The 24,117-nt window shown below is 43.6% G+C and overlaps 1 protein-coding gene across 3 annotated transcripts in view; it reads right to left on the reverse strand.

The window, feature by feature from the left end:
* Positions 1–2,076: 2,076 nt before the first annotated feature.
* PFKM (phosphofructokinase, muscle) overlaps positions 2,077–24,117 on the reverse strand; it is a 52,967-nt gene continuing 30,926 nt past the window's right edge. For all 3 annotated transcript variants that reach the window (XM_006888155.1, XM_006888156.1, XM_006888157.1), the window contains 21 exons: positions 21,622–21,695; positions 20,837–20,914; positions 18,943–19,132; positions 18,118–18,283; positions 17,496–17,540; positions 16,947–17,055; positions 16,740–16,835; positions 16,398–16,490; positions 15,652–15,777; positions 14,021–14,085; positions 13,484–13,547; positions 12,735–12,884; positions 12,276–12,346; positions 11,916–12,003; positions 11,672–11,824; positions 10,769–10,933; positions 6,220–6,281; positions 5,870–5,981; positions 2,967–3,066; positions 2,776–2,881; positions 2,077–2,618 (listed from right to left, as the gene is read on the reverse strand). In XM_006888155.1, coding sequence (XP_006888217.1) covers positions 2,474–2,618; positions 2,776–2,881; positions 2,967–3,066; positions 5,870–5,981; positions 6,220–6,281; positions 10,769–10,933; positions 11,672–11,824; positions 11,916–12,003; positions 12,276–12,346; positions 12,735–12,884; positions 13,484–13,547; positions 14,021–14,085; positions 15,652–15,777; positions 16,398–16,490; positions 16,740–16,835; positions 16,947–17,055; positions 17,496–17,540; positions 18,118–18,283; positions 18,943–19,132; positions 20,837–20,914; positions 21,622–21,695 — 2,258 coding nt within the window. In that variant the 3' untranslated portion in view covers positions 2,077–2,473. The remainder of the gene's footprint in view (positions 2,619–2,775; positions 2,882–2,966; positions 3,067–5,869; positions 5,982–6,219; positions 6,282–10,768; positions 10,934–11,671; positions 11,825–11,915; positions 12,004–12,275; positions 12,347–12,734; positions 12,885–13,483; positions 13,548–14,020; positions 14,086–15,651; positions 15,778–16,397; positions 16,491–16,739; positions 16,836–16,946; positions 17,056–17,495; positions 17,541–18,117; positions 18,284–18,942; positions 19,133–20,836; positions 20,915–21,621; positions 21,696–24,117) is intronic.

Consider the following 24,117-nt stretch of genomic DNA (forward strand, 5'->3'; position numbering starts at 1 on the left):
ACAGCAGTGGGCAACGAGCTTAAAGCCCCTGATGGCTCTGGGCGCTGACTCTCACCAGTGGCTATGGATGAAGTCACAGGCGATTTTCAGCCAGCGCCCCGAAGCTGTTTTTAGAATTTACTAATAACATGTAAAATGCCCAACATGGTGCTTGATATTTATTCTCAATTTTTCTTCCCTTAAATAATGTTACAAAGAGCATTCTGCTGCTTTAATTACTGACTCTGATAGCAATTGAGAACTGTTTTTAGGGTAGGGCTGTAACACTTTGGGCAGCCAGCAAAAATGGTAACCTGGGATAATGCCTTTTTCTGCTATTTGTGAGAAACAGTGATAGTGCAGTGGTTAAGTGCTCTGCTAACTGAAAAGTTGGCAGTTCAAACCCATCAGCCACTAATGAGAGAAGGATGTGGAAGTCCACTTCCTAAGATGACAGCCTTGGAAACCCTATGGGATAGGCTAGCTGGGCAGGAATCAACTCGATGGCAATGGGCTTGGTTTTTGGTTTTCTACTTGAAATACCTTCAGTCTCCTTCCTATTTCACTGAACAAGTGGGAAACCATGTGGGAAGGAACGCATGTGTCTGTGCTGAGAGCCAGGATGTGAGTACCGGAAGTTTACCATAAGCCTGATGTTAAAACATGGCCCCATCCTGTCAATTCAGGGTATAGTCTACCGTCCTGGTCCCTAGGGCCAACTGTACTACAGTGATTACCTGACTAAAGTGAAAGCAGCAGCTGTTAAAGAAACAGAAGATGAGTTACAGCTGAATAAAACCCAGCATTTTTCGAAATTAGCATTCTGACCAGCCCACCAAACCAGATCCATGTCTGTGTGTTGCTTCTTTCCAGGAATTTTTCATCCAGGTAGGAACACGGAGGAGAAGCAGAGAAGAAAGCACGTGAGTTTGTAGAGGAGGAGCAGAGATGTTGGGATGGCTGGGGAAAGCAACCAAAGGTAATGGGTATATGACCACAGAGTGAAACACAACTTTAAGGGAGAGTTGGCTGCAGGTAATGCAGAAGGGACTTGTGCAGGATGAAGATTAAGACCTGTGTACTATGTTCTAGGACCATGTACAGAGCCAGGAGATGCCCTAGAAAAAAACACATGAGAGGTAGAAGTACAGAGGGACCAGGGGATAGCATGTTCCCATGTATTCTGTCTGAGTGCTGGAGTATAACTGCATCAAATCCCACCTGCAAATATAACTTGAGAACAAAACAAAACAACTATGCGATATCATCTCACCCCAGTCAGAATAGAAAAATTTAACAGAACAGCAAGCAACACATACTGGCGAGGTTGTGGAGAAACTGGAACCCTTATTCACTGTTGGTGGGAGTGTAAAATGGTGCAGCCACTATGGAAGGCTGTATGGCGCTTTCTCAAAAAGTTGCGAATAGAAATACCATTTGACCCAGCAGTTCCACTACTGGGAATATACCCCAAAGAAACTGTAACTGTCACCCAAGCAGATATGTGCACACCCATGTATATTGCTGTGTTGTTCACAATAGCAAAGAGTTGGAAAAACCCAAGTTCCCACCAACAAATGAATGGATAGAGAAGCTGTGGTATGTTCACACAATGGAAAACTACGTTGCATTGAAAAACAAGGAAATCATGAAATATTATATAAAATGGGTGACCCGGGAGGACATTATGCCGAGTGAAATATCTCAGTCACAAAAGGACAAATACTGCATATTGCCAGTTGTAAAACGGAACTGACATTGGGGTTAGGGGGAGACTGAGAAAGATGGGATAAATTATGTATACTGCATTGAAAAAGATGAGGGAGAGAACTGTTTAAAAGGGATATATGATTAGATGGTCATGACAGGAGTCCAGAACGAAGGCTGCATAGTGGAGTGGACTTGTGGGTGGGGGGGGATTGTATAACAGTGAAAGAATTTTTCTTTTATTTTTCAAAGAGAAGAGCAAACTGGGGAGTGGGAGGTTGGGCAGGGAGAAAAGTTCAACAATGAATGAATGGAAATCCAAAGTCTCTGTAAACTTTCATTAACATTAAAAAATTTAAAAAAAAACAAAAAACCAAAGAGAACAGAAAACACAGTGACCAGTTGGCATTTATTAGTGAAGTTAATAGTTTGTCACTGTAGTAAAAGTAAAGGAACCACAACTCTTTGTTATTACAAAGAAACAAATAAATAAAGCTTATTTTTAGGAAAATGCTAACCGAGTAACTGAAATCTAGCAGTGATACTAGAGCTCAAATCTGTGTGACAGTTGACGTTGGGGTAGAAGTCATGAAAATTTCTACCTGAAAGGGGCTCCCATCTACCGCCCCTGTCTCCACCCCTGCTTCCTGGCCAGAGTTGATCCTGGCTGCAGTTACAGAAAGGAAACCTAATGAAAAAGAATTAAAACACTGAGACTATATGGACTTGCGCAGAGGGGTGTGAGCTGGCCATGATCGTATTATCCATTCCTTCACTCTGAAGAGGCTTAAATAGGAGCTTCCCCAGACCGTTTTCGACTGATGTGCTCCAAGTGGGCGTGCTCTGAGGTATCCAGTTCAATCTCATACTTGGCTAAGATTTTCAGGATGGGCCTCAGCTTTAGCCACCATTGTTCCTTGGGAATGCGATGTCTACAAAAGAATGAAAGCAGGATGATATAATCTTTAGCATCTCTATCAGTCAGCTGTTAACAAAAGCTCATGGGTGAAGCTGGCCACAAAATGTGCATTTAGAACTGAAGTGGGGATTAGATTTTAACATTATGAAGGAGGAAGTAGAGGGACTCACTCAAAATCTGTGTGATCCTTCAGCTCAGTCACTGGTTGAAAGACCAGGGCCCTCTTACGCATTCCCAGAACACAGCCCGAGTCTGGAGTGTTGGCAAAGATCCGCCCTGCAAGAAAGGGATGGCCCATCAGCTTCTACAGTGGAGAACCAGCTTCGGGGGCTTGGGGGCGTCTCCCCTTAACCCAGCCTACCATTACGATAACTCTCTTTGATTTTTCCAGACATCCAGTTCATAGCTTTGGCTCCCATCTTAGTGGCAAAATTCCTGTCAAATGGAGTTGGGCTCCCACCCTGGAAAAAAAAAACCAAAAAGATTGCACTAATGTGAAATGGCAGCAGGAATATACAGAAAATTTTTTTTAAAAAGAAGGAAAATAACCAGAAATACAAAGTCAGTGCCTAAATGTGAAAGTGTCAGTGACAAAGTGCTAGAGCCAAGGTGTGAATGTCCAGCATTTGGCCATTTATCTGGTACTAAGAATAACTAATCACTTAAGGTGAATGAAACAATGGGTCTCACTATTCCCTCTCTATAGCTGCCAGCTCATGTTTATTCACTTTTCATCTACTTGGCCTCTTTGCCAATTTCTGTCCCTCCTCAGCCACACAGCTTTTGTCAGGCATCCTCAGTGATGACAGAGAAGTGTTTTTGAGGTCTCATCTGGCTGCCCTGGTTAGCTGCTACTGAGTTGATTCCGATTCATGGGGACCCAATGTGTGTCGTGTAGAACTGCTCAATAGGACTTTGAAGCCTGGGACCCTTCAAAGAGGCCCACCCAGCCTGTCTTCTGAAGAAGACAGGGTGACGTCCAAAGATCTCTTAGCAGTCTAGTGCATAACCAAGGAGTTTCTCTGGATGTTGTTGTTGTTGTTATGTGCCATTGAGTCATTTGCAGCCCTATGTACAACAGCCCTATGTACAACAGCCCTAAACCCTGCTCTATCCTGTGCCAATCGCACTGCCTCTGACACACCCATCCCGATTACCCTAGTCACTGAATCAATCCATCTCATAGAGGGTCTTCCCCTCTTGCGCCGTCCCTCCACCCTCCCAAGCATGATGTCCCTCTCCAAGGACCTGTCCCTCCTTGCAGCATGCCCAAAGTATGTCAGACGAAGCCCCAGAATCCTTGCCTCTAAGGAGTAGCTTGGTTTAATCCTCTCCAGGATGAACCTGTTTTCTTGGCAGTCCATGGTACATTCAATACTCTTCTCCAGCACCACTGCTCAAAGGCATCAATTCTCCTTCTTTCCTCCCTAGTCATTGCCCAACTCCCTGATGCATAACAAGTGATTGCAAAGACCATGGCCTGTATCAGGCGCACCTTAGTCTCCAGAGAGACACCGTTGCTCTTGAGTACTTTAGAGAGGTCCCTAACTGCAGACTTTCCCATCGTGATACGCTTTTTTATTTCCTGGCTGCTGGTGCCAAGAGTGTTGACCTTGGAGCCGAGCAAACCGAAGCTGTGAACAATCTCAATCTCTTCGCCATCCATCCTGATGCTACCAATTGGTCCAGTGGTGAGAATCTTTGTCTTCTTGACATTGAGCCTCAGTCTATACTGAAGGGTGCAGTCCTTGACCCTCTGCAGCAAGTGCATGAGGTCCTCCTCAGTTTCAGCAAGCAGGGTTGTGTCCTCTGCATAAGGCAGATTGATAATAGATCTTCTGCCAATCCTGATGTCACAATTTTCCTCATAGAGCCCAGCCTCCTGGATAATCTGCTCTGCATACAGGTTGAAAAGGTATGGAGACAGGACACATCCCTGGCGTACACCCTTCCCAATTTTGAACCATGCAGTGTTACCCTGCTCTGTTCTGATGACTGCCTCTTGGTCCAAGTATAGGTTTCACATTAGCACGATTAAATGTTCTGGAATTCCCATTCTTCTCAGAGTCAGGCACAGTTTGTTATTATCCACACAGTCAAACGTCTTTGCATAATCAATGAAACACAGATAAGACATTCTTCTGGTATTCCCTGCTTTCAGCTAATGTGTAATGTGTGTTCTCTGGATAGAGGTGGAAAAATGGGAAAAGAAGAAAAAGTTCTTCATCCTTTATCCAACACCACCTCACTCATACACCTCCCCTTTCTTTCTCCTTTCTACTCCCACTCAACAATGAGTAATATTTGTGACTTCTCACAATTACTTTTTAAAATCAGAAAATATCTGATACGCTCATTCAAACTGAGACATTGGGAATTCATTTTGGGGTGAGGAAAGGTCAATTCTCAAAAGGTATCAGCTGGGGATATTAGTGATGGGAGGGCCTCACACCATTCAAACTACCTGGGCTTGAGGTCATCCTTGGCTAGGGGTGGAATATGAGTGATGGAAAGGAATTCCTTTTCCCTAGAAACCACAGTGTGTGCAATGGAGCCAACACCACAAAGGCACCTCTGTTCAGGTGGTAGGTTTCCTATGAAAGCGTGATGCAAAAGAAAGAAAGAGCAGTGTGATGACCACAACTCTCGTCCGGATTTGACAGCTAACCCTGAAAAAATTATTTCTACAAACATCATTTGTCATCATCTAAATCAGTGGTTCTCAAATGGAGACAATCATGTCCTCCAGCAAACATCTGGCGCTGTCTAGACACATTATTTAGGGAGCACTGGTGGCTTAGTGGTAAGAAGTTGCACTGGCAACCGAAAGGCATGCATTTCCAATCCATCGAGCTGCTCCACTGGAGAAAGATGAGCCTCTAAAGAACCCACTGGAGCTCTGAGTTGGCTGAGTTGGTTCTGGCTCCATGGTACATAACAGACATTTTTTATTTTTACACCTGGAGAAGGGTGCTTCTGGCAGCTATTCGGTAGCAGTTTCCAGCTGTGCTACTTACCCAACCTGCACTTCACAAAACAGCCCACAACGGCAAAGAAGTGCCCAGCTCCGAATGTCAGTAGTGCTGAGGGCGAGAAATCCTGCACTAAAGAGGGCGGACCATTTAATTCTGAGATGCTAAGACACCCATTCTCCCTGATGGCCCTTACAGCCTCCAGGAGACTGGCGAAAGCCAGCAGGAGCCTCAGTGGGGGCGCTGGGCTAGGGTCACCACAGGAAAGGCATGCCTGGGTATGGCTTCCTACCTGTTGCATGTGGCCAAGCACGTTCTTCCTACTATCGAAGATGCCCTTTCCCTCCTCAGAGTACAGATTGAAGATGAAGTCAGTGGTATAGTTCTCATTGCATTTCTCATTCCTGCCAAGGAGAGACCCAGAGCCTGTGACTTCACCTAGCTTCCCATTTCGCCACACCCCCTCAGTTTTCATGGGATTTGTTCTTCCCGCCTCCTTCTGTTGGCCCAAGGAATAGGCTTCCCCTTCCCACTGCAGCTACAGATTCCTCAGGGTGTCCCAACTGTGATTCATTCTAGGAGTTTGGGTCAAGGCCCTATGTGTTGTTTTCTTCACTTTGGAACAAACAGTGGATGAAATACCTTAACACCAGGCCCCGCTTCACAGTTGTTTTCATCTTTTGCACCAGATGCTCGACATTCGCCTGAAAAGGAAATGGTCAATACTCAGCCGGGCTGGCCAGTGGATGAGGGAGGCAAAGGCATGGCATTCTCTTCCACATCAGGCCTCTCCAGGAAGGGAGAGAGCTGTGGAAAGGAGTTGTTTACAGGCCTGGGCCCAAGCTCTGCCTAATCCCTTCAGAAGTTCAGTTTCAAGAATGAAATTTAAACCAAGAATCCAAATGAGACAGAGGAGGAAGAGGCTGGTTAGGGACCATGAATTTAACTGTTCGTTGTCAGTCCTCACCTTCTAGCCATTCTCTCCTCAAACCTTCTTTTTTCTGGGTTTTCTCCTCTTCCCTCAGAGAACTGACTCCACTGTGTAGACCTTTAAATGAGTTGCCTGCATGCAAAGCAATATGAGTTGCCCGTATGCAAAGCAGTGATTCATCGAGAAGAGCATGTTCCTTCCCCTCCTTTGGGCTTTGAGTTAGGGGTGGGGGAGGTGGACTCCCACTCTCCATTCTTGGCAGAGGCTGGCTGATTCTCAGATTAGGGAGTTGCCTCACCCTGCTGCCATCAGCAAACTGGGATCTTAGAAAATACAAATCATGTAGCCCTTCTGTGAAATAGAAATCAGAACCCCAACCCAAGATGAAAAGATACCTCTCAAAAATGGAATGATAATGTCACTGAATTGTATATGAACAAATGGTTGACTTGGTGGAAATTTTAACTTTATTTTCAAGAAGAAAAAATAAAAATGATGATATTCCAGGAAATATGGATGGAGTACTGGCCAAGTCAGCCACAGTAGAATAGTGCTGCTGGTATCATTATTCTTTTTTATAAAAACAAATTAATGAATCATATGCAATAGGGATAGATAAAGGTATAAAACCAATGTCTCTGAACAATATATTATGCATAGAAATTCTTCAACAGGAACCTGCTACACTGTGTACACTTTTACCAAAATACAGTATTGTTTATATTTAAAAAAAATGATGAGAATAGTACAACTTGTAGCAAGAGAACTCGGGATGGATGGCATGACAGAATAGAAGGATCAGACTTTCTATGTGTTAAATAACCCACTTACGTGGGAGTCCAGAGAAGCTTTTCAACCTCTCTGTCATCCTCATTTTGTAATGTGAAGATAATATTTCTCTTGCATATTTTCTGTGAAGTTAATATGCTTGTAAAGGGCTTAGCAACATACGGCCTGACTCAAACTCAGTGTTCCAGTAATAGCAGTGCCAAGTGTGTGTGTGAGCTCTGGTGGCCTAGTGGTAAGAAGTGGCACTACAATCTCAAAGGCACACAGTTCCAGTCCACCAGTTGCTTCACAGGAGAAGGATGGACAAGCTTCTTCTGTGTGATTTAATGCATCTTAAAACCTGCTGGAGGGTCAATTACAGGTTGGTTACAACTTGACATCATACAACAAGTGTGTGTGCACAAAGTGGAATGTATGAAGTTGTGGAATGCTGGAAAATCAAATGGAACACATGAACATCAACATCTTTGGCATTAGTGAGATGAGACAGCCTGGTTTTGGCTACTCTGAATCAGACAATCGCATGATACACTATGCTGGGAATGAAAAACAGAAGAATAGTGTTGCATTCATAGTTAAAAAGACAATTTCAAGTTCCATTCTAAAGTACAATGTTGTAATAGGATATTACCTATATGCATACGAGGAAGACATGTTAATACCACCATTATTCAAATATATGCACCAATAGTTAAAGCCAAGGAGGAGGAAATAGAAGATTTTTACTACATTTTGCAATCTGAAATTGTCCAAACATGCAATCAAGATGTGTTAATGATAATTTGGTGACTAGAATGCAGAAGTGGGAAACAATGAAGAGGGAAGTGTAGTTGTAAAGTATGGACCTAGTGACAGAAATGAGGCCAGGAAGAGAATGACTGAATTTTCTATGTTCAATGATTTATTCATAGCAAATGCCTTTTAAAAAACCTAAATGGCAACACTTGGACCTCACCAACTGACTGCACAGGAATCAGACTGACTACATCTGGGGAAGGAATCACTGGAGAAGCCCAATATCAGCAGTCAAAAACAGGCCAATGCTGACTGTGGAACAGACCATTAATTATTCATGAGCAAGTTGAAACTGAGGCTGAAGAAAATGAAAACAATTCCATCAGAACCAAAATTTTATCTTGAGTCTGTTCCAACTGAATTTAAAAAGCATCTTAAGAGGCTTGAATCCTTAAATACCAATGATCAAAGATTAAATGAGTTGTGGGATGATAAGTAGGATGTCATCAAGAATATCATCTATGAAGAGTGTAAAAGGTCACTGCAAAGGGAGCTCTTGTGATCTAGTGGCAAGAAGCTGTACTGCAATTCTGAAGGCACGTGGTTCGAGGCCACCAGCTGCTCCACAGGAGAAGGATTGGCAATCTCCTCCTATGTGATTAACTGCCTCTGAAAACCCACCAGAGGATCAGCTATGGGTCAGTTCTGACTTGATGATACACAACAACAAGAAAGAAACAAGCCAAAATGGATGTCAGAAGAGACCTTGAAAAAATGCACTAGAGCATCAGACTATTTCAAAAGGCAGCTTGAGAACACAAAGCAAAGTATGATAATGGAGTGTGCAGAGAACTGGAATTGGAGAATAAAAAAGGATGAACTCAACTTGGCCTTTCTTGAACTGAAAAACAATTTTAAGCCTCGAGTTGCAATACTTAGAGATATTATGGGCAAAAATCTTGAAGGATCTTGCACGTATCAAAAGAAGATGGAGGGAATACACAGAATCACTGTACCAAAAATAACTGGCTGACACTGAAATATTTCAGGAAGTACCAGATGATCAAGAACCAATGGTAATGAAGGAAGAAATGAAAGTTGGACGGTAGGCACTGACAAAAAATAGGACCTCAGGAATCGATGTGACACCAGCTGACATGTTTCAACTAACAGATGCAGCTCTGGACAAGCTCATCAGTCTATGCCAGGAAATTTAGCTAACTGACTGAAAGAGATCCATGTTTGTTCCCATTCCAAAGAAAGGTGACACAAAAAAAGGTGGAAATTATCAAACAATATTATTAATAGCACATATAAGCAAAATAACTGCTAAAGATCATTCACAAACAGCAGAGAACAGTCAGAAATTCAAGCTGGATTTAGAAGAGGTCGTGGCACCAGTAACATCACTGCTGATGTCAGATGGATTCTGACTGAAAGCAAGTAATACAAGAACAATGTCTATTTAAGCTTTATTGACTATGCAAAGGCATTTGACTATATGGATCATAATAAATTATGGCTAACATTGAGAAGAATGGGAATCCCAGAACACTTAACTATGCTCATGTGAAACCTATACATAGACCAAGAGGTTATTGTGCAAACACAGCAAAGGAACACTATCAGGTTTAAAATTAAGAAAAGTTTGTATCAGGGTTGTATCCTTCCTTCATACTTAGTCGATCGTTATGCTGAGCAAATTATTCAAGAAGTTGGACGCTATGAAGAAGAAAATGGCATCAGGAGGAGATGATTCATCCAAAGCCTAATTTATGCAGATGACATAATTTTGCATGTTGAAAATGAAATGGATTTGTGCTTGCGGCAGAAGATCAAAGAATACAGTCTACAATATGGATTGTGTTTCAGTGTCAAGAAAAAAAATTCTTACCACTGAACCAATAGGCAACATTATGATAGAGGTAGAAAAGATCAATACTGTCAACAATTTCATCTTAATTGGCTCTGCCATCAACACACTTGGTATAAGCAATCAGGAGATCAGGAGATGTACTGCACTGGGAAAGTCTGTAGTCAGTGACTTCTCCAAATTACTGCAGAACAATGATGTCAGTTTGAGGACTAAGGTGCATCTGATTCCAGGATCTTTTCAATCACTTGCTATGCATCTAAGAGCTGTACAGTGAATAAGGATGACAGAAGACGAAGTGATGCCTTTGATCTGCAGTGTTGCAGTAGAGTACTGAATGTCCATCATGTGGACTGCCAAAAGAACAGACAAATATGCCTTGGAGAAGGTGCAGCCAGAGTGTAGCAACTTGAAAGGCAAAGATGATAAAGTTTCGTCTCACATATTTTGGGCATGTTGCTATGAAAGGCCACTACGTGAAAAGCAAAATCAGGCTGAGAAAACAGCACAGTCACTGAAAGAAAGAAAAAAGCCCAAATACAAAATCACACAACAAAGACAGAAACAGGAGCGAGGACAAAAAAAAGCCCAAGAAGACAACAAAATAGGACAGGGCCAAAAACCCAGGTCACAACGGTGGCTACCAGCTAAACCACAAAATACCGCACAAAACAAAAAGGGCTCCCACCCTGTGGCAGGGGGCCAAGCACAGTATGACAACGAACAAAGAAGAACCTCCCCACCACACAAGAAAGAATAAAGAAGAACTCAGCGGGAGAGTTCCCAGCCCAGGCCGCAATCCAGAAAAACAACACCCAATGAACAAGGGAATGCACACCTTCCTGCTTATAGTCTCCCTTCACCTGCAGGTCTCGAATGGTGAAAGGCTCCTCAAAAATGTAGGCTGCATCAGCCCCAGCCGCCAGTCCTGCCATGGTAGCCAAGTAGCCACAGTAGCCCCCCATGGTCTCAATGATAAAGACCCGCCGCTTGGTGCCTGCTGCTGACTGCTTGATACGATCACAGGTCTGCAAAGATAGTGGGTCACAGTTAGGGCAGGAGTCAAGTCCTTGCCACTTCTCTAGTCCTCTCTATTAAACCCAACTTTGAGTTATACTTCCCCCAATCTTGCAGGTAACTGAAACTGCAAATTATTCATTCATTCATTCAAGGCCAGAAGGTCTATGTCCCAATTCACTGAGGAACATCTTCCTCTTTTTTTTAATTGAGATTTTAATGAAAGTTTATAGAGAATTTGAATTTCCATTCATTCATTGTTGCACATTTTCCTCCCTGTCCATCCCTCTCCCCACTTCGCTTTTCTCTTTGAATAGAAAACAAAATTCTTTCATTGTTATACATCCTCCCCCCCCCCCAGTCCACTTTACTATGCAGCTCTTATTCTGGACTCTTGTCATGCAAATAATACCTAATCATAAATTCCTTTTATACAATTCTCTCCCTCATCTTGTGAAGGAAGTTATACCTACTCTTTCTGTTGCTCCAAGTAGGAAAATTAGCTCAGAAAGGGAAAAACACTTGGGGTGCAGTGTTATGCAACTGCAGTTAGACGCAATAAATTTCTAGTTAAGAAGACTTGCAAACTGAATGTATTATAGTGTCCTGAATAAATATCTGGACTTAAGAAGCATTTTTTTTTCTTTTCCAAACACTGCTACTTAATTAATAGAAAAAAACTAGCACGCCACTCAGGCAGGGATCATACTCTTAGACAAAGGGAATAGGAAGTGGTGGTGGGCTCTCACTGTGCAGATTGTATTGAGCGCTGTGTCGGCTCCAATGCTGAAGTCTGAGCCAGGGACGTTGTTGGAGACAGTAGCAGGAATGACCACAAATGGGATGCAGAGCTCATCAAACTGCTTCCTGCCTTCCATCAGCTCCAGACCTCCTGTGTAAGCCTGAGGAGAGGAGAGCAGAGAGGCGCTGCGTGCTGAATCGGGTGAGAAGAGAAAGGTGGAAGGAGAAGAGAAAGAAACGGCAGGCACTCACCTCAAAGCCCCCAATAATGACAAGGCCCTGAATGTTAAACTTCGTTATGTTGGCACTGATCTCTTCAAAGCTCTTCTTGGGGAGAGTCCTAGTTAAGCAAGAGGTAAAGCGAGTATGGAATTAGGGAAGGAGGCAGCAAAGTTGGAGTTATTATTTTTTTGACCTGCCCTCCCTCTCCTCACACTCCTGACTAAGGACACGCCCCACACACTAGGGATGCTCTGATTTCCCAGAGATGCTAACCCATGTTCGGATGGGCATGTCTGTTCTTGCTCAAGCAACTGTGAACTTTGGGGTAGAGGGTATGTCTAGGGACACCTTTTAGAAGTTACAATGAAGTGTGCCTTTAATGCCATTTACCTTTTAGTCCCAAGTTTAGAGCCACCTTGCCCGGTCCAGCCCCCAACATAGCTCCAGCCAGCTTCCTCAATCTGCAGGGAAAGGTCACGCAGGTCTCCATCAAGCACCAGGCGGCCTATTTAGGACTGATGCCATGTCTTGAATTCTGACCCCACCCCTTACCTCCCACATGTGAAAGAATGATCCCAAGTATATGCTTCCCCCCATCATCAAACGTTTTCCACAAATATGAGGTGCCTACTTCTGCCAGCTATGCTAAGCTCTGAGAAAGGGCCCTGTATTCAAAGGGTTCATCTAGTGGTTTCTGACTAGGCATTCTTACTGCCATAAAAGTAAGTATCAACTATCCTCTGAATGCTAAAAGGGAAAGAAAAAGTATGGACAGGTTACTCTGATTCCACATATGCTCCCGTGGCTGCTATGTGGCCCTAGGTGTCTGCCCGCACTGCATTTCCATACCTGACCCTTGGCCAGGCCCTCGAAGCCATCATGCACAACCAGCACACGGTTGCCCTGGATGAGGCCAATTCTCACAGTGGAGCGAACAGCAGCATTCATGCCTGCAGCAGGGGCGCCTACATTCATCACGGCCACAGTATGTGAAAATGTCTGGAGGAAAAGAAACAGAGGGAGCAGGGAGGTAAAGACAAGTGGTTCAATTCTATCAGCTGCCTTGTGGGAGAAAGGCAGACAGTCTCCTGCCATGTGATTTGCAGCCTCTGAAAACCTCTGGAGGTTCACCTATGAGTTGGTCCAACTCAATAATATGTAACAATTTTAGACCTAAAAAAGGCAGATAAAATTTATTAACAGATTCACGCTAAAAATCCTACCAAAGGGAGTTCCTCAAGAAGAAGGAAAACGATCCCTGAAGATTCTGATGCATATTGAATAGAGCTGCTACTCAAATGGAAGAAGAGGCTTAGATACACTTAGATGTGGCTACTCCCAGATTTTCCCTCTCAGTTCCTTGCATGCTATCTTGCCTTGTCAGCCCTGAATTAGATATGGGTCTTGTGTTAGAGACTTAATGGCAGACTAAAAACACAGGGCTTGGACCTGGGGTGGCTAAGGAGAAAAAAATATTAGTTGGATTGGGAACTCAGAACTGAAGATTATCACAGGCAAAAAGAAGTTGTCAAGGCTGTAGCTTATATGCCCCAGGGAAGTAGTTCACAAAGGGAGACTGAAGGGCAAGTTGCCAGTACCTTGGACACTGGAGGTCTGACGTGAGCTAGAAGCTTGTACACTTCCCAGTTGTTCATGAAGCTCCTATAGAGAGTAGAGAGGTATCTTTAGGCCCTTTCCTATGGCCAGTTGCTCCCAGCATGAAATGCCACAAAGCAAAGTTCTCAAGGTCTAACCAGACGCTGCACCAGGCTCACAAAGAACCAAATCTTCCCTGAACACTCTTGTCTCTGATACTGTACTCTGCAGAGAGACTGCCTCTTGCATAGAAAAACGTATCATCTGGCTGGGATACTCATAGAAAAATCAAAGATAAGACATTCCCTCCTAAGGGAGCATGCCTAAGAGCAAGCACACAATCTCCCAGTCACCTCACGGTTAATTCTCCTGATGAAGAAATGGATGCAGAGACAATAAAAGGAGAAGACTCTTAATTTTAGAGTTATGGCAATTAACATCCTGCTCTTGCCAGCAGATGCCAAGGGGCTCTATAGATTTTGGGCTTCATTCTGGCATCTGATTTATGTAACTGTCAAGCTTCCCAGCAATTTCCTCACCGGCCTCTGAGCTTTAAGGCTTCATCAAATTTCTTCTCATCCATGGCCTTGGTCACATCCTTGGTCTGAGGAAGAAACACAGGAGCAGTCATGATTCCAGGATGGAGCTCTCCACAGCTGGATTCCCAGCCCTCGGTCAGACCCTGCGCCTCTCCAGGATGACTGGACTCAGTTCATCCTGTTCCAAGCCTCTCCTATGCCCCTAGACTGTTCGAGAAAACAAAGTATTTGCTTTCCCTTATGCTTTCTGAGTAATGAGCAGCAAATGCAAAGGGCTGACTTAGTGCCATTTTACTGGAGTTCGGGCTATGTGGAGGAGGGCTCACAGATGTATAGAATCTTCTTCTATTCCACACCCTGGTCTCTAGCCTCAAAAAATAATGAAAATCGGCTGGTCCAATGGTAGTGGGTTATCTGAAACTATTAACATTAGTGCAACTAAAGTTGGTATACAACTCCCCCTTACCCCCTGGACCTTGCTGAATTTGACTGGCTTAAAAAAAAAGAAAGAAAAGCTTCCCTGGAGGACATTATTCTGAATGAAGTATCTCAGTCACAAAACGACAAACAACAGGACTGACATGGGGGGATGGGGAGAAACTAAGAAAAGAGGGGATAAATAATGAATACTGCATTGGAACAGATGAACAGTTTAAGAGGAGTATAAGGTTAAGCATTAAGGGAACTGAGGAGGAGAGGGTAGGGAAGAAATTATGCAACAATGAATGAACTGGGGTTAGGGAGGTAAATGTGCAACAATGAATGAATGAAAATCCAACTTTTCTGTAAACTTTCATTAAAAATCACAAAAAGAAAAGGAAAAAAAATAATGAGAAACTGAAGCTCCTACAGTGAAGAAGGCAGGCTGACCTCAGCCCTGAGCTTCCCAAGCACTGATTCTGATGAGTCAGTGCGTCAGCCCTAGGGTCTCTCGAGATAACAGTTCCAGCACAAGCTGGGGCTTGTCTTGGCTATAGGGTGTTGAGACTCTCTCATCTCAGAAAGGCAGAGAAAAACGCAGACCAGCCGAGAAGCAGGCCAGACCCGCTGGCTCTCAGCCACAGAGTTTATTCTGTTGTGTCAAAGGAGTGATTCTTTTGTAAGAGCCACCATTTCCTGAACACTCAATATTTTTAAGTACTGTATCTCAGCCTTTATTTTCTCTAATCCTTACAATATCCTCAAGATGAGTATTAATTAGCTGATTTTAGTTCAAAGAAATGTGTCAATATAGAAATCAGGGTGCAGTAGACACTACCCAATCAGATCCTCATATAATAATACCCTGCTTTTAATAAAGTTGGAGAACTATTGCATTTCTTTTCCAATAAATAACAGTTAAAACTGATGATCTGTGATTAGACATTATAAGATTTTGAGTCTCACTTTTAGGCAGGATGGAGTCTCCCATCTTCTTTAGAAACATTTCACAGATGAGGAGACAGGCTGAGAGAGGTCATGACTCCTATTCAAAGTCTACTGTATTCCTCCCCCACATGTCTCTTATCAGCCACACTCCCTTCCCATCTGTTCCTATCTCAGGGGCCTTTAAAGCTGGTCTCATGTCCCAAGAGCTCCAGCTTAAAGGCAGGGGCTTTGAGCTATGAGGAAGGGATAGAACTGGTACTTACCACCTGGACACACTCCATGAGAGGCAGGCGTACAGCCTGGTTACCAGAGAGGCTCACCACACAGGCTGGGGTGTCTGGAGTCCCCTCTAAAAGTGCCATCACTGCTTCCACACCCATCCGGCTGCCCTGCAGGAGTCCAGGGAGCAAAGGCAGCTGGGCTTAGGTGCCCGCTTCCGTTTGGCGGGGCAGGGCACTCAAAGTCCTACTAAATCCCAATGCTGTGTTTCACACTGAAGGACTGTAGCTAAGAATTTACTGAGCTCCACTGCACCATTCAACTCTCTTCTAAAACTTGGTAACTTTTCCTCATCTTATCATTGGAACCCCAAGGATTTTGCTGATTGCAGAGAAACATGCTTACCATAATCAAGGGGATTACTGAGGCTAGTAATATTGCCTTCCTACATATAAAACAAGAATATTGCTTTTCTCTTCCAAGGAAAGAATGACATGGGATTCAAACTTGAGAGTCTGAGGTTAGATCTTAACTTCACTTGTGTGTAGCACTTTCATATACTAGGTTTAATTATTACAGGAGAACACAGTTTCCCATCATATTTTATAACTGAAAAGGCCTCTCATGTGACTAGGAATCAGTTAAGGGCCACTGCAGTCCGGAGGCTGGTGGAGGGAGTGGCATGACCAATGGTTTAAGATCCTCCTCTAGCTAAGTGTAGTCCTGCAGGGGAAGGACATTAAGGGTGAAGGATCTAAGGCTTGAAGGGTCACAAGGTCCCATGACTTACTAGGATCCGGTCGAAGGCTGATGGTGTCCCACCTCGCTGCACATGTCCCAAAACAGTGACTCGAGTGTCATATCCAAGACGCTTTACCACCAGCTGGATGGACCAAGTGAGGAACAAAAAGGGGGAGGAAATAAGCAAGGTACAGTATAGACAAACCACTGATGGCTTAGCCTCTTGCCTTCTAATGTCTCCTGAGTGGCAAGCAGACAAGGGAGTAGAGGACCTGGGAGAGACGTGGAGAGGGACCAAGGAGAAATACTCCAGTAGGAGGCTCAAAAATCCCTAATGAATGGGTGGACGAAGGCATGGGTCCAAGGCCTGTCTTCTTGCATTTATACTAACATTCTTGATGTCTTCCGACGTGATTGGTTTCCCATTCTTGTCAATTGCACCCTCAGCCACAATGATGATGTTGAGACGAGAGCCACGAGTCCTTGTCTGATTCAGAACAGAAAGAAATGGTCAGGGAATGAAACTATGAGTAAGAAGTGGATGATTAGCCGAAAGCAACAAGAGAATTTTAGAAGGTCAAAAACAAAGCACCAGTACCTCACTGAGACGGCGACAAAGATGCTCCTCCCAGTCATCATCCGGTGGACATTCAGGAATGAAAACCCAGTCAGCCCCACAGGAGAGAGAGGTGACAAGAGCCAGGTATCTGAGATGAAAGCCAAAGCATCATGGTAGGAGCTACACAAAGAGCCTCACTGGATCTAACAAGTTCTCTCGTCCTGGGAGTTGGTGAAAGGCCTGGCCTGAGAAGCTCCACCTCCTTGTTGGGGTGAAGGTGAGAGCAGCAGGACCCCTCCGTGAGATCATGGTTCAGAGGAGCCCCTTGGTGCATTCTCATCTGCCGCAAGGGCTTCCGCTCTTAGAGCACTGCTGTCCTTCCACAGCACATGTGCACACACAGAGACATGCACATGCGCATACACAGCGCTGGTCGAGTGGGGAAGAGGAAGGAGAAGGAGACAGTGCCCAAGAGGAGCAAGTGTGCCTACAGGCTGGCTAACAATAACCAACCTCTCTGGATTCTGGGAATTAGGAAGGGGCTACTGCTGGGCCCATGGAATAAGTGAGCCAGAATGAGGATCTTACCCACAGTGCCGGCCCATCACTTCTAACACAAACGTCCGCTGGTGGCTGGAAGAGACAGACAAAGTCTTTAAAACAGTGCAAGTATTCCTAGGACCCAAATCAAACCTAACTCAGTCAATTAACTCGCTGGGAGACACATTTGTGCTACTAGATGTTCCAGTAGGTTTCCTGAGGGGTCAGAAAGGTCTGAAGGAAACACTTTAGCGACCATATTTTTCTCCCTTAAACCAAATCAACCCACCACTGCTGAGTCAATTCTGACTCACAGCGACCCACCATTTGGCTTTTTAGGTTGGAAATCTTTGCAGGAGACAGCCCACCTTTCTCCCATAGAGACTGGTGGGTTTGAACTGCTGACCTTTTGGTTAACAACCTGACACATTACACAGGACACCACCAGGGCTCCTTAGGGGAAAACACTTGAGTTAACAAATTCCCCCCTAAGGCTGGGTAAACACATCTGTGTAAAGGCTCTGTTGCAGGGGAAGATGAGTCAGAAACATGAAAAGAAGTGAAGATGACAAGACTAGACAAAACTGGTATCTTCTAGGATCATCCCGATGTTAACTTGCACTTTGCCCTCCTCCCAGCTTCCAACATTGCCACCCTCAACTCCTCTTACCTCTGAGCAGTGGTAGTGATGGCATCTACAATCTCTATGATCCGGTGCAGGGCCGAGTCAGTACCAATGGTCATGTCCGTACCACAGAAGTCATTGTCAATAGAGCCAACAAGACCCACAATGTTCAAGTAGCTGGACTTCTTAGCCTCTTCTTCTGTGATCTTACCTGATGATGAAAAGCAAACCATGGGCCATCAGTTTAGGTCCTGATGTCCCTAGAGCCTAGATTACTATAAGAGGAAATACCTGTAGCAAATGGGATTATAACAGCAGAAAGGCAAAGACTGTTGGTTTGTGTCTGGGTAATGTCTTACTTATAAAGAGGCCTGGTGGTGCAGCAGCAGAGTGCTTAACCGCTATCTGAAAGTTTGGCAGTTTGAATCCACAACATTCCACACCAGAAAGATGTGACATTCTGCTTCTGGAAGGGATTTCAAACCCAAAACAGCAGCTACTGCTGTTAAGTCAATTCTGACTGATGGTAATCCCTCACTGAGATTCTAAGGCTGTAAATCTTTACTAAAAGAAACTATCCATATTTCTTCCTCACAGCACCTAGAGGATGCACTGATCTTCTCATTATGCAATGCAACATATAGCCAACTATGCCACCAGAGGTCCTTTCCACGAGGAGCAGAGCCTAGGAAATCGTATGGGGCAGTTCTACTCTATCCTCAAAGTCAGCATCAGTAAGAATCAACTCAATGGCAACAGGTTTAAAGGGGTAACATTCTTTCTCCAAAAATATGTGTGTGCATGCATGTGTACATCGAAATATGCACGTGTGTGCACAAACCAGCAATACTGATGCAAACACAATCTCACCTGCTTTCTGGAGGTCGCTCAACAAGTCACTCCACTCAGAACGGAAGGTGTCAGCCCCAGTGAGGCTGCCATCACCCCCAATGACGCACAGGTTGGTGATCCCACGCTTCACCAAGTTGTGGGCAGCGCGGAGTCGTCCTTCTCGCTCCCGAAAGTCTTTGCATCGGGCACTTCCGATCACTGTGCCTCCCTTTGGGAAAGAGGTGAAAGTCAGCTCTTCAGATGCCACTGCCACATTTGGGCTCAACAAGCCAAGATTTCCACCCTCCCATGACTGTGGTGGACTGAGAAAACCATATGGCTGCCTAGGAAGCTGCCTGGTAGCCTTTCAAAGGAGAGGGCAATGAAGTCAACATCATTCCCATACCCTCCTGTACCTCTCAGAAGACTGCTAAGATCCAAACACTTTCTTTGAAAGCTCTGTCATCAAGTTGCTTAGCTTCAAACAGAGTAGCAGAATACATATTTCCCTGTTTTGACTTCTAGAATAATCTTCATTTTCCTATCTTTTCAAGTGTAACAAGTAACTGGCTTTGGAAATTTTTCCTAATGGCATGGCATTACTGGACTGGATATAAATTATAATTAAGACTTCATTTCAATTTGCCTGGCTTTTAATTTTCTTTTCTTTTTACTTTATAACAATTACGTTTTCATAAACAGTAACCAGGCATTGCCAATCCTTTTCCCACTTTGTTCCTTGGGGGTCTATGGTATTATTGGAAGAAGCTGGTAAAATTGGAAAAGTATCTCTGGGTACAAATAGACTTGAATTCTCAGGGGCTTATCAGTATCCCTAAAAGAAGTACTTACTATATTTGAGGTCTGCACAAATGATAAAAGTTTATAGGCATCTACAACTTCAGGATATTAGTGGCAAATCCTAGAACTTACAGCAGGCTCTGTATAGCGCCTTTACCAGGCATAACAAAGTTGGACACTATGTTTCCTTCTAGGGGTTTTGGGAGAATGGCATAGTGTTTCAGAAAATTAGCATGTAAGTATATTTCTATTGGGTTGTTGTTGAGTACCGTTGAGTTAGAACTGACCCATAGTTGACCATTCAGTGGGTTTTGAAAGGTAATTTAATCACATGGAAGGAGATTGCCCATCTTTCCCCCCAGAGAGTAACTCATGGATTCGAACTGTGTTCCTTTGGGATTGCAGCACAGCTTCTTACCACTAAGCTGCCAGTGCCAAACCTTACTGCCACTGAGGCAATTCCAACTCATGGTGACCCTTCACAGGTTTTTAAGGTTATAAATCTATACAGGAAGAGACTGCTCACTTTCTTCCTATGAAGCAGCTATTAGATTCAAACTGCTGTCCTTTCAGTCAGCAACCCAACACACAAGGCATTATGCCACCAGGGTTCCCACATCTATATATCTACCCGTTTCTACTGCTATAGTCCTATCTATGTATGTAAACAGTATCTGGAACAACTTAAGGCTTTTTTTTTTTTTTAACACTCTGAAGGCCTGCCTTGGTTTTCCCCATCTTTAAATGGTTTGGTTTCAGGTTACTTCATCTCCTCCACATGATGACGGCTCTGGCTCCAGTTCTCTATGGTAAGGTTATTTTCAGGGCTAGACCTTCCCCGTGACCCCAGAGTAGGACCTGCTGATGTGCAGTTCCTGTCCAGTCTCGCCTATGACCTTTATATGAAGAACAAATCATTCCAGACATTTCCCTGTGACTGTTCTCCTCCACTCCAAGAAAACCAGGGTGATGCCAACCATAAAGAGTAAAGGGCAAACACGGTCCCTCCCTCGTCACTAAATCCCTTTACTTCAAACCACACGATAAGGAAGTTGAGAGACCAGGAGCCCAAACTGGAGTGAGGTAAAACAAGGGCAGGACAGTTACGGGGCAGGAGTTCTCCGGAACATACCAGCTGAAGCATCATCGAAACACTCTCCCAGGTGGCTTCCCTGATGTGATCCCCGCCATCCACCAATCCTTGATATCCCTGTGGAGCACACATACCTGGTCAGCCTCTGCTGGGTTTCCCCTAAACTCCCAGTATTAAGATGGGAATTCTGGGAAGAGGTTCTTGGAGAATCATATCACTTTTTCCCCATGATTGAGTCCTGCACTTTTGTGAGACCATCATATTTAACACTGTTCAATGAAGGGAATGTTAACCCTTTTTCAATAATATTAATTCTTCTTCACTGTGGCTCGTGCTCTCTCTCTCTCTCTCTCTCTCTCTCTCTCTCTCTCTCTCCCCCAAGGGAGTTAAATAATAGTCTTGAGAAACAACTGAGAAAACAAAGAAGGGGATATTGAAGGGAGAACAAGAAGGCAGGAAAGAATCATGACCTGATAAAAGGCTATCAAATTTGAGAGAAGAAAGGCAGATAAATCTTATAGAAAGAGTAGAAGCATGAGAGGAAGAGAAAAAGGGAACCAAAGAGGAGTGGGAACGTCAGAAATGTAGGCAAACTACAGAAATATCCTGAGACTTTTCTCTCCTTGTACTCTATCCCTTGGTATAACTCATTCACTATGAAATTGTTAACTCCTTGTATTCTCTCTCTGTTTTGGGAGAGATGGAGAGAAGACAGAGAGATAATAAACAACATGAGGGCCAAGTTTACAGATCTCTGGGTCCAGCATCATTATTAGAATCAAAAGGGAGAGGAATAAAAATTGGAAACTCAGGGAGAAACCAACCTCATGGACAAAGAAGACACGAGCCCCGGTAAAGATACCAACTCGAACCACAGCCCTGACAGCAGCATTCATACCTGCCAAGAGGAAGAAGGGAGGGAGAAGTTATTCCCAAGGAAAAAAAGCCCTGAACCCATAGATGTTACATCTAATTAAAGACAGAAGATAGCGCCATTTTAAGGCTTTTCTCTGAATATAGAATACCATTATCCAATTCTTCTGGCTGGCCCAATCCCAATCATTGCCTTTAAGTTTAATGGGAGTTCAGGATACCCCCTTCCCTCTCCAAGAAATTCTGCCTTTCCAAATAGTTTTCCTTGCCAGGACAATCTGGAGAATAAAGACAAGAGTTTGTGTTGTATTTTTTTAATGCTTACTGAATACTTATGCCATGAGAATAACAAGTATCAGCTTATCATTAACATCAGCTCATTCATTCCTACTGTAATCCAAGAATAATCTGTATTTTAGAGATTCGGAAATTTAAGTCCAAACATGTTACAAAACTAGTAACCCTAAATTCAGATTTGTTGTTCATATGGTCACAACAAGTCAACGTGATGGCATTTGACAACAACAGTACTCACAAAAAGATCAAATATCAATCCAAGAGCCTAAATCAACACTCTTGACCTCCAAGCAATACTCTCTTAATCCTTATGGCTCCACTATGTTTTCTGCTCCCTTCTAAGGTGAATCTAGATATCCAACTTTGGCATCGTTTGAGAGACAAAAATATAATTCTCTGCAGCTTAGTGGTGTGGCCAGGATGCCTATTAACTAGCTGTAGGATTCTCCTGATACAGGGGCATGTCACAGCTTTTCTACATCGTTTGAGTTGGACTACGTTCCAGTATGTGTCATACAGCTGCAATTTTCCAGCCCCCACACTGCAGAAGTGTTTGTGAATATGGAAAAAAACCCTCCCACTGCCTTCTCTTGGCATTCACTCAATTAGTCAACAAAACATATCCACCACCTACAGCCTGGTATAAAAGATGTACATGTTGTTGTTGTTAAGTGACATCAAGTATGACTCAGGGCAATCCTATGAACAAGAGATCTGAACCATGTCCTCTCCTATGCCATATTTACAATCTCTGACACACACTGAGCCCACTGTTAGAGTTACTGTGTCAATCCACCTGGTTGTGGGTCTTCCTCTCTTTTGCCATCTTTCCACCTTCCCAAGCATGATGTCCCTCTCCTAAAACACACCCAAAGTATGTGAGACGAAGCTTTGCCATCTTTGCCTCCAAGGCTGCACCTTCTCCAAGACATATCTACTTGTTATTTTGGCCATCCATGTCTATTCAGTGTTCTTCTTCAACACTACAGTTTAAAGGCATCAATTCTTCTGTCAACTTTATTCATTGTCCAGCTCCCAGCAGTATTCATTGTCCCAACTTTATTCATTGTCCAGCTCCCAGAAAAGACAATGGCCTGAATCAGGCACACCTTAGTCCTCAAATTAACATCACTGTTCTTCAGTCATTTGGAGAGATCCCTGGCTGCATATTTTCCCAATGCAATATGTCTCCTGATCTCCTGACTGCTGGCACCAAGAGTGTTGACTGTGGATTCACATAAAATGAAGTTGCTGACAGTTCCATCATCTCTCCATCTATCTTAATGTTGCTTATTGGTCCAGTGGTAAAAATTATGAGTGTATGTCAGTCTTTCCCTGTCTCCATTGAGAGGAAAAAACCCTGTAGGACTAAAATAGAGGAAAAAACTGAATTTTCCCTTTTCCCCACATGAGTATTAGTCCTTTCTTGGTAGCCACTCAAATAACAAGGACTTTTTGTTCCAGGAAATCCATGGAAGAGTTATCCTGTCATGAAACAAACACTTAGGGCATGTTATAAACATCTTCACAGAAGAAATAATGTCACTGATACTGTACTAAGCGTGGTGTCACTGGTGAGAGAAGCAAGACAGTGGTGTATCTGGATTTTGTTGACCAGTCTTATCTTGTTAGGTACAGAAGGGCTCGGGATGATATTAAAGAATCTTTGCGCCAGAATGGATCAGCTTCTTTTTTTTTTTTTAAGAGTTCTACAAACTTTTAGATCAGCTTCTTATGAATTATTTTATCTATTCTTCCTCAGATACCCTAGCACATATTTTTGTTTCAATCTAAAAATCTGCTTACATCATCTGCTCTGTCATCTACTGGGAAGCTCTGGTGGCCTAGGCTGTACAGAGTTGCCCTGCCGACCCAAAGTCCATGCATCTCTGGAAGTTCAAATCCACCAGTTGCTCCAAAGTGGAAAGCTGGGCAATCTCCTCCTGTGTGACTTACAGCCTCAGGAAACTCAACGAGTCAGTTCTAACTTGACAGCAATAAATCTGAGTTTGAATTTTTACCCAGTTGGAAGAAATAAATAATAGTGAGCAACAGGAAGCCAGTAATTAGAAAAATATGCAGTGTTAACCTAAAATCATCACTAAGTATTACATCATCCAAAGCTATTTGGAGAAGAATGGGATTAAAAA

This window comes from Elephantulus edwardii, unplaced genomic scaffold (genome assembly GCF_000299155.1).
Source record: "Elephantulus edwardii isolate Elephantulus edwardi_28Jun2011 unplaced genomic scaffold, EleEdw1.0 scaffold00065, whole genome shotgun sequence".
Lineage (NCBI taxonomy): Eukaryota > Metazoa > Chordata > Mammalia > Macroscelidea > Macroscelididae > Elephantulus > Elephantulus edwardii.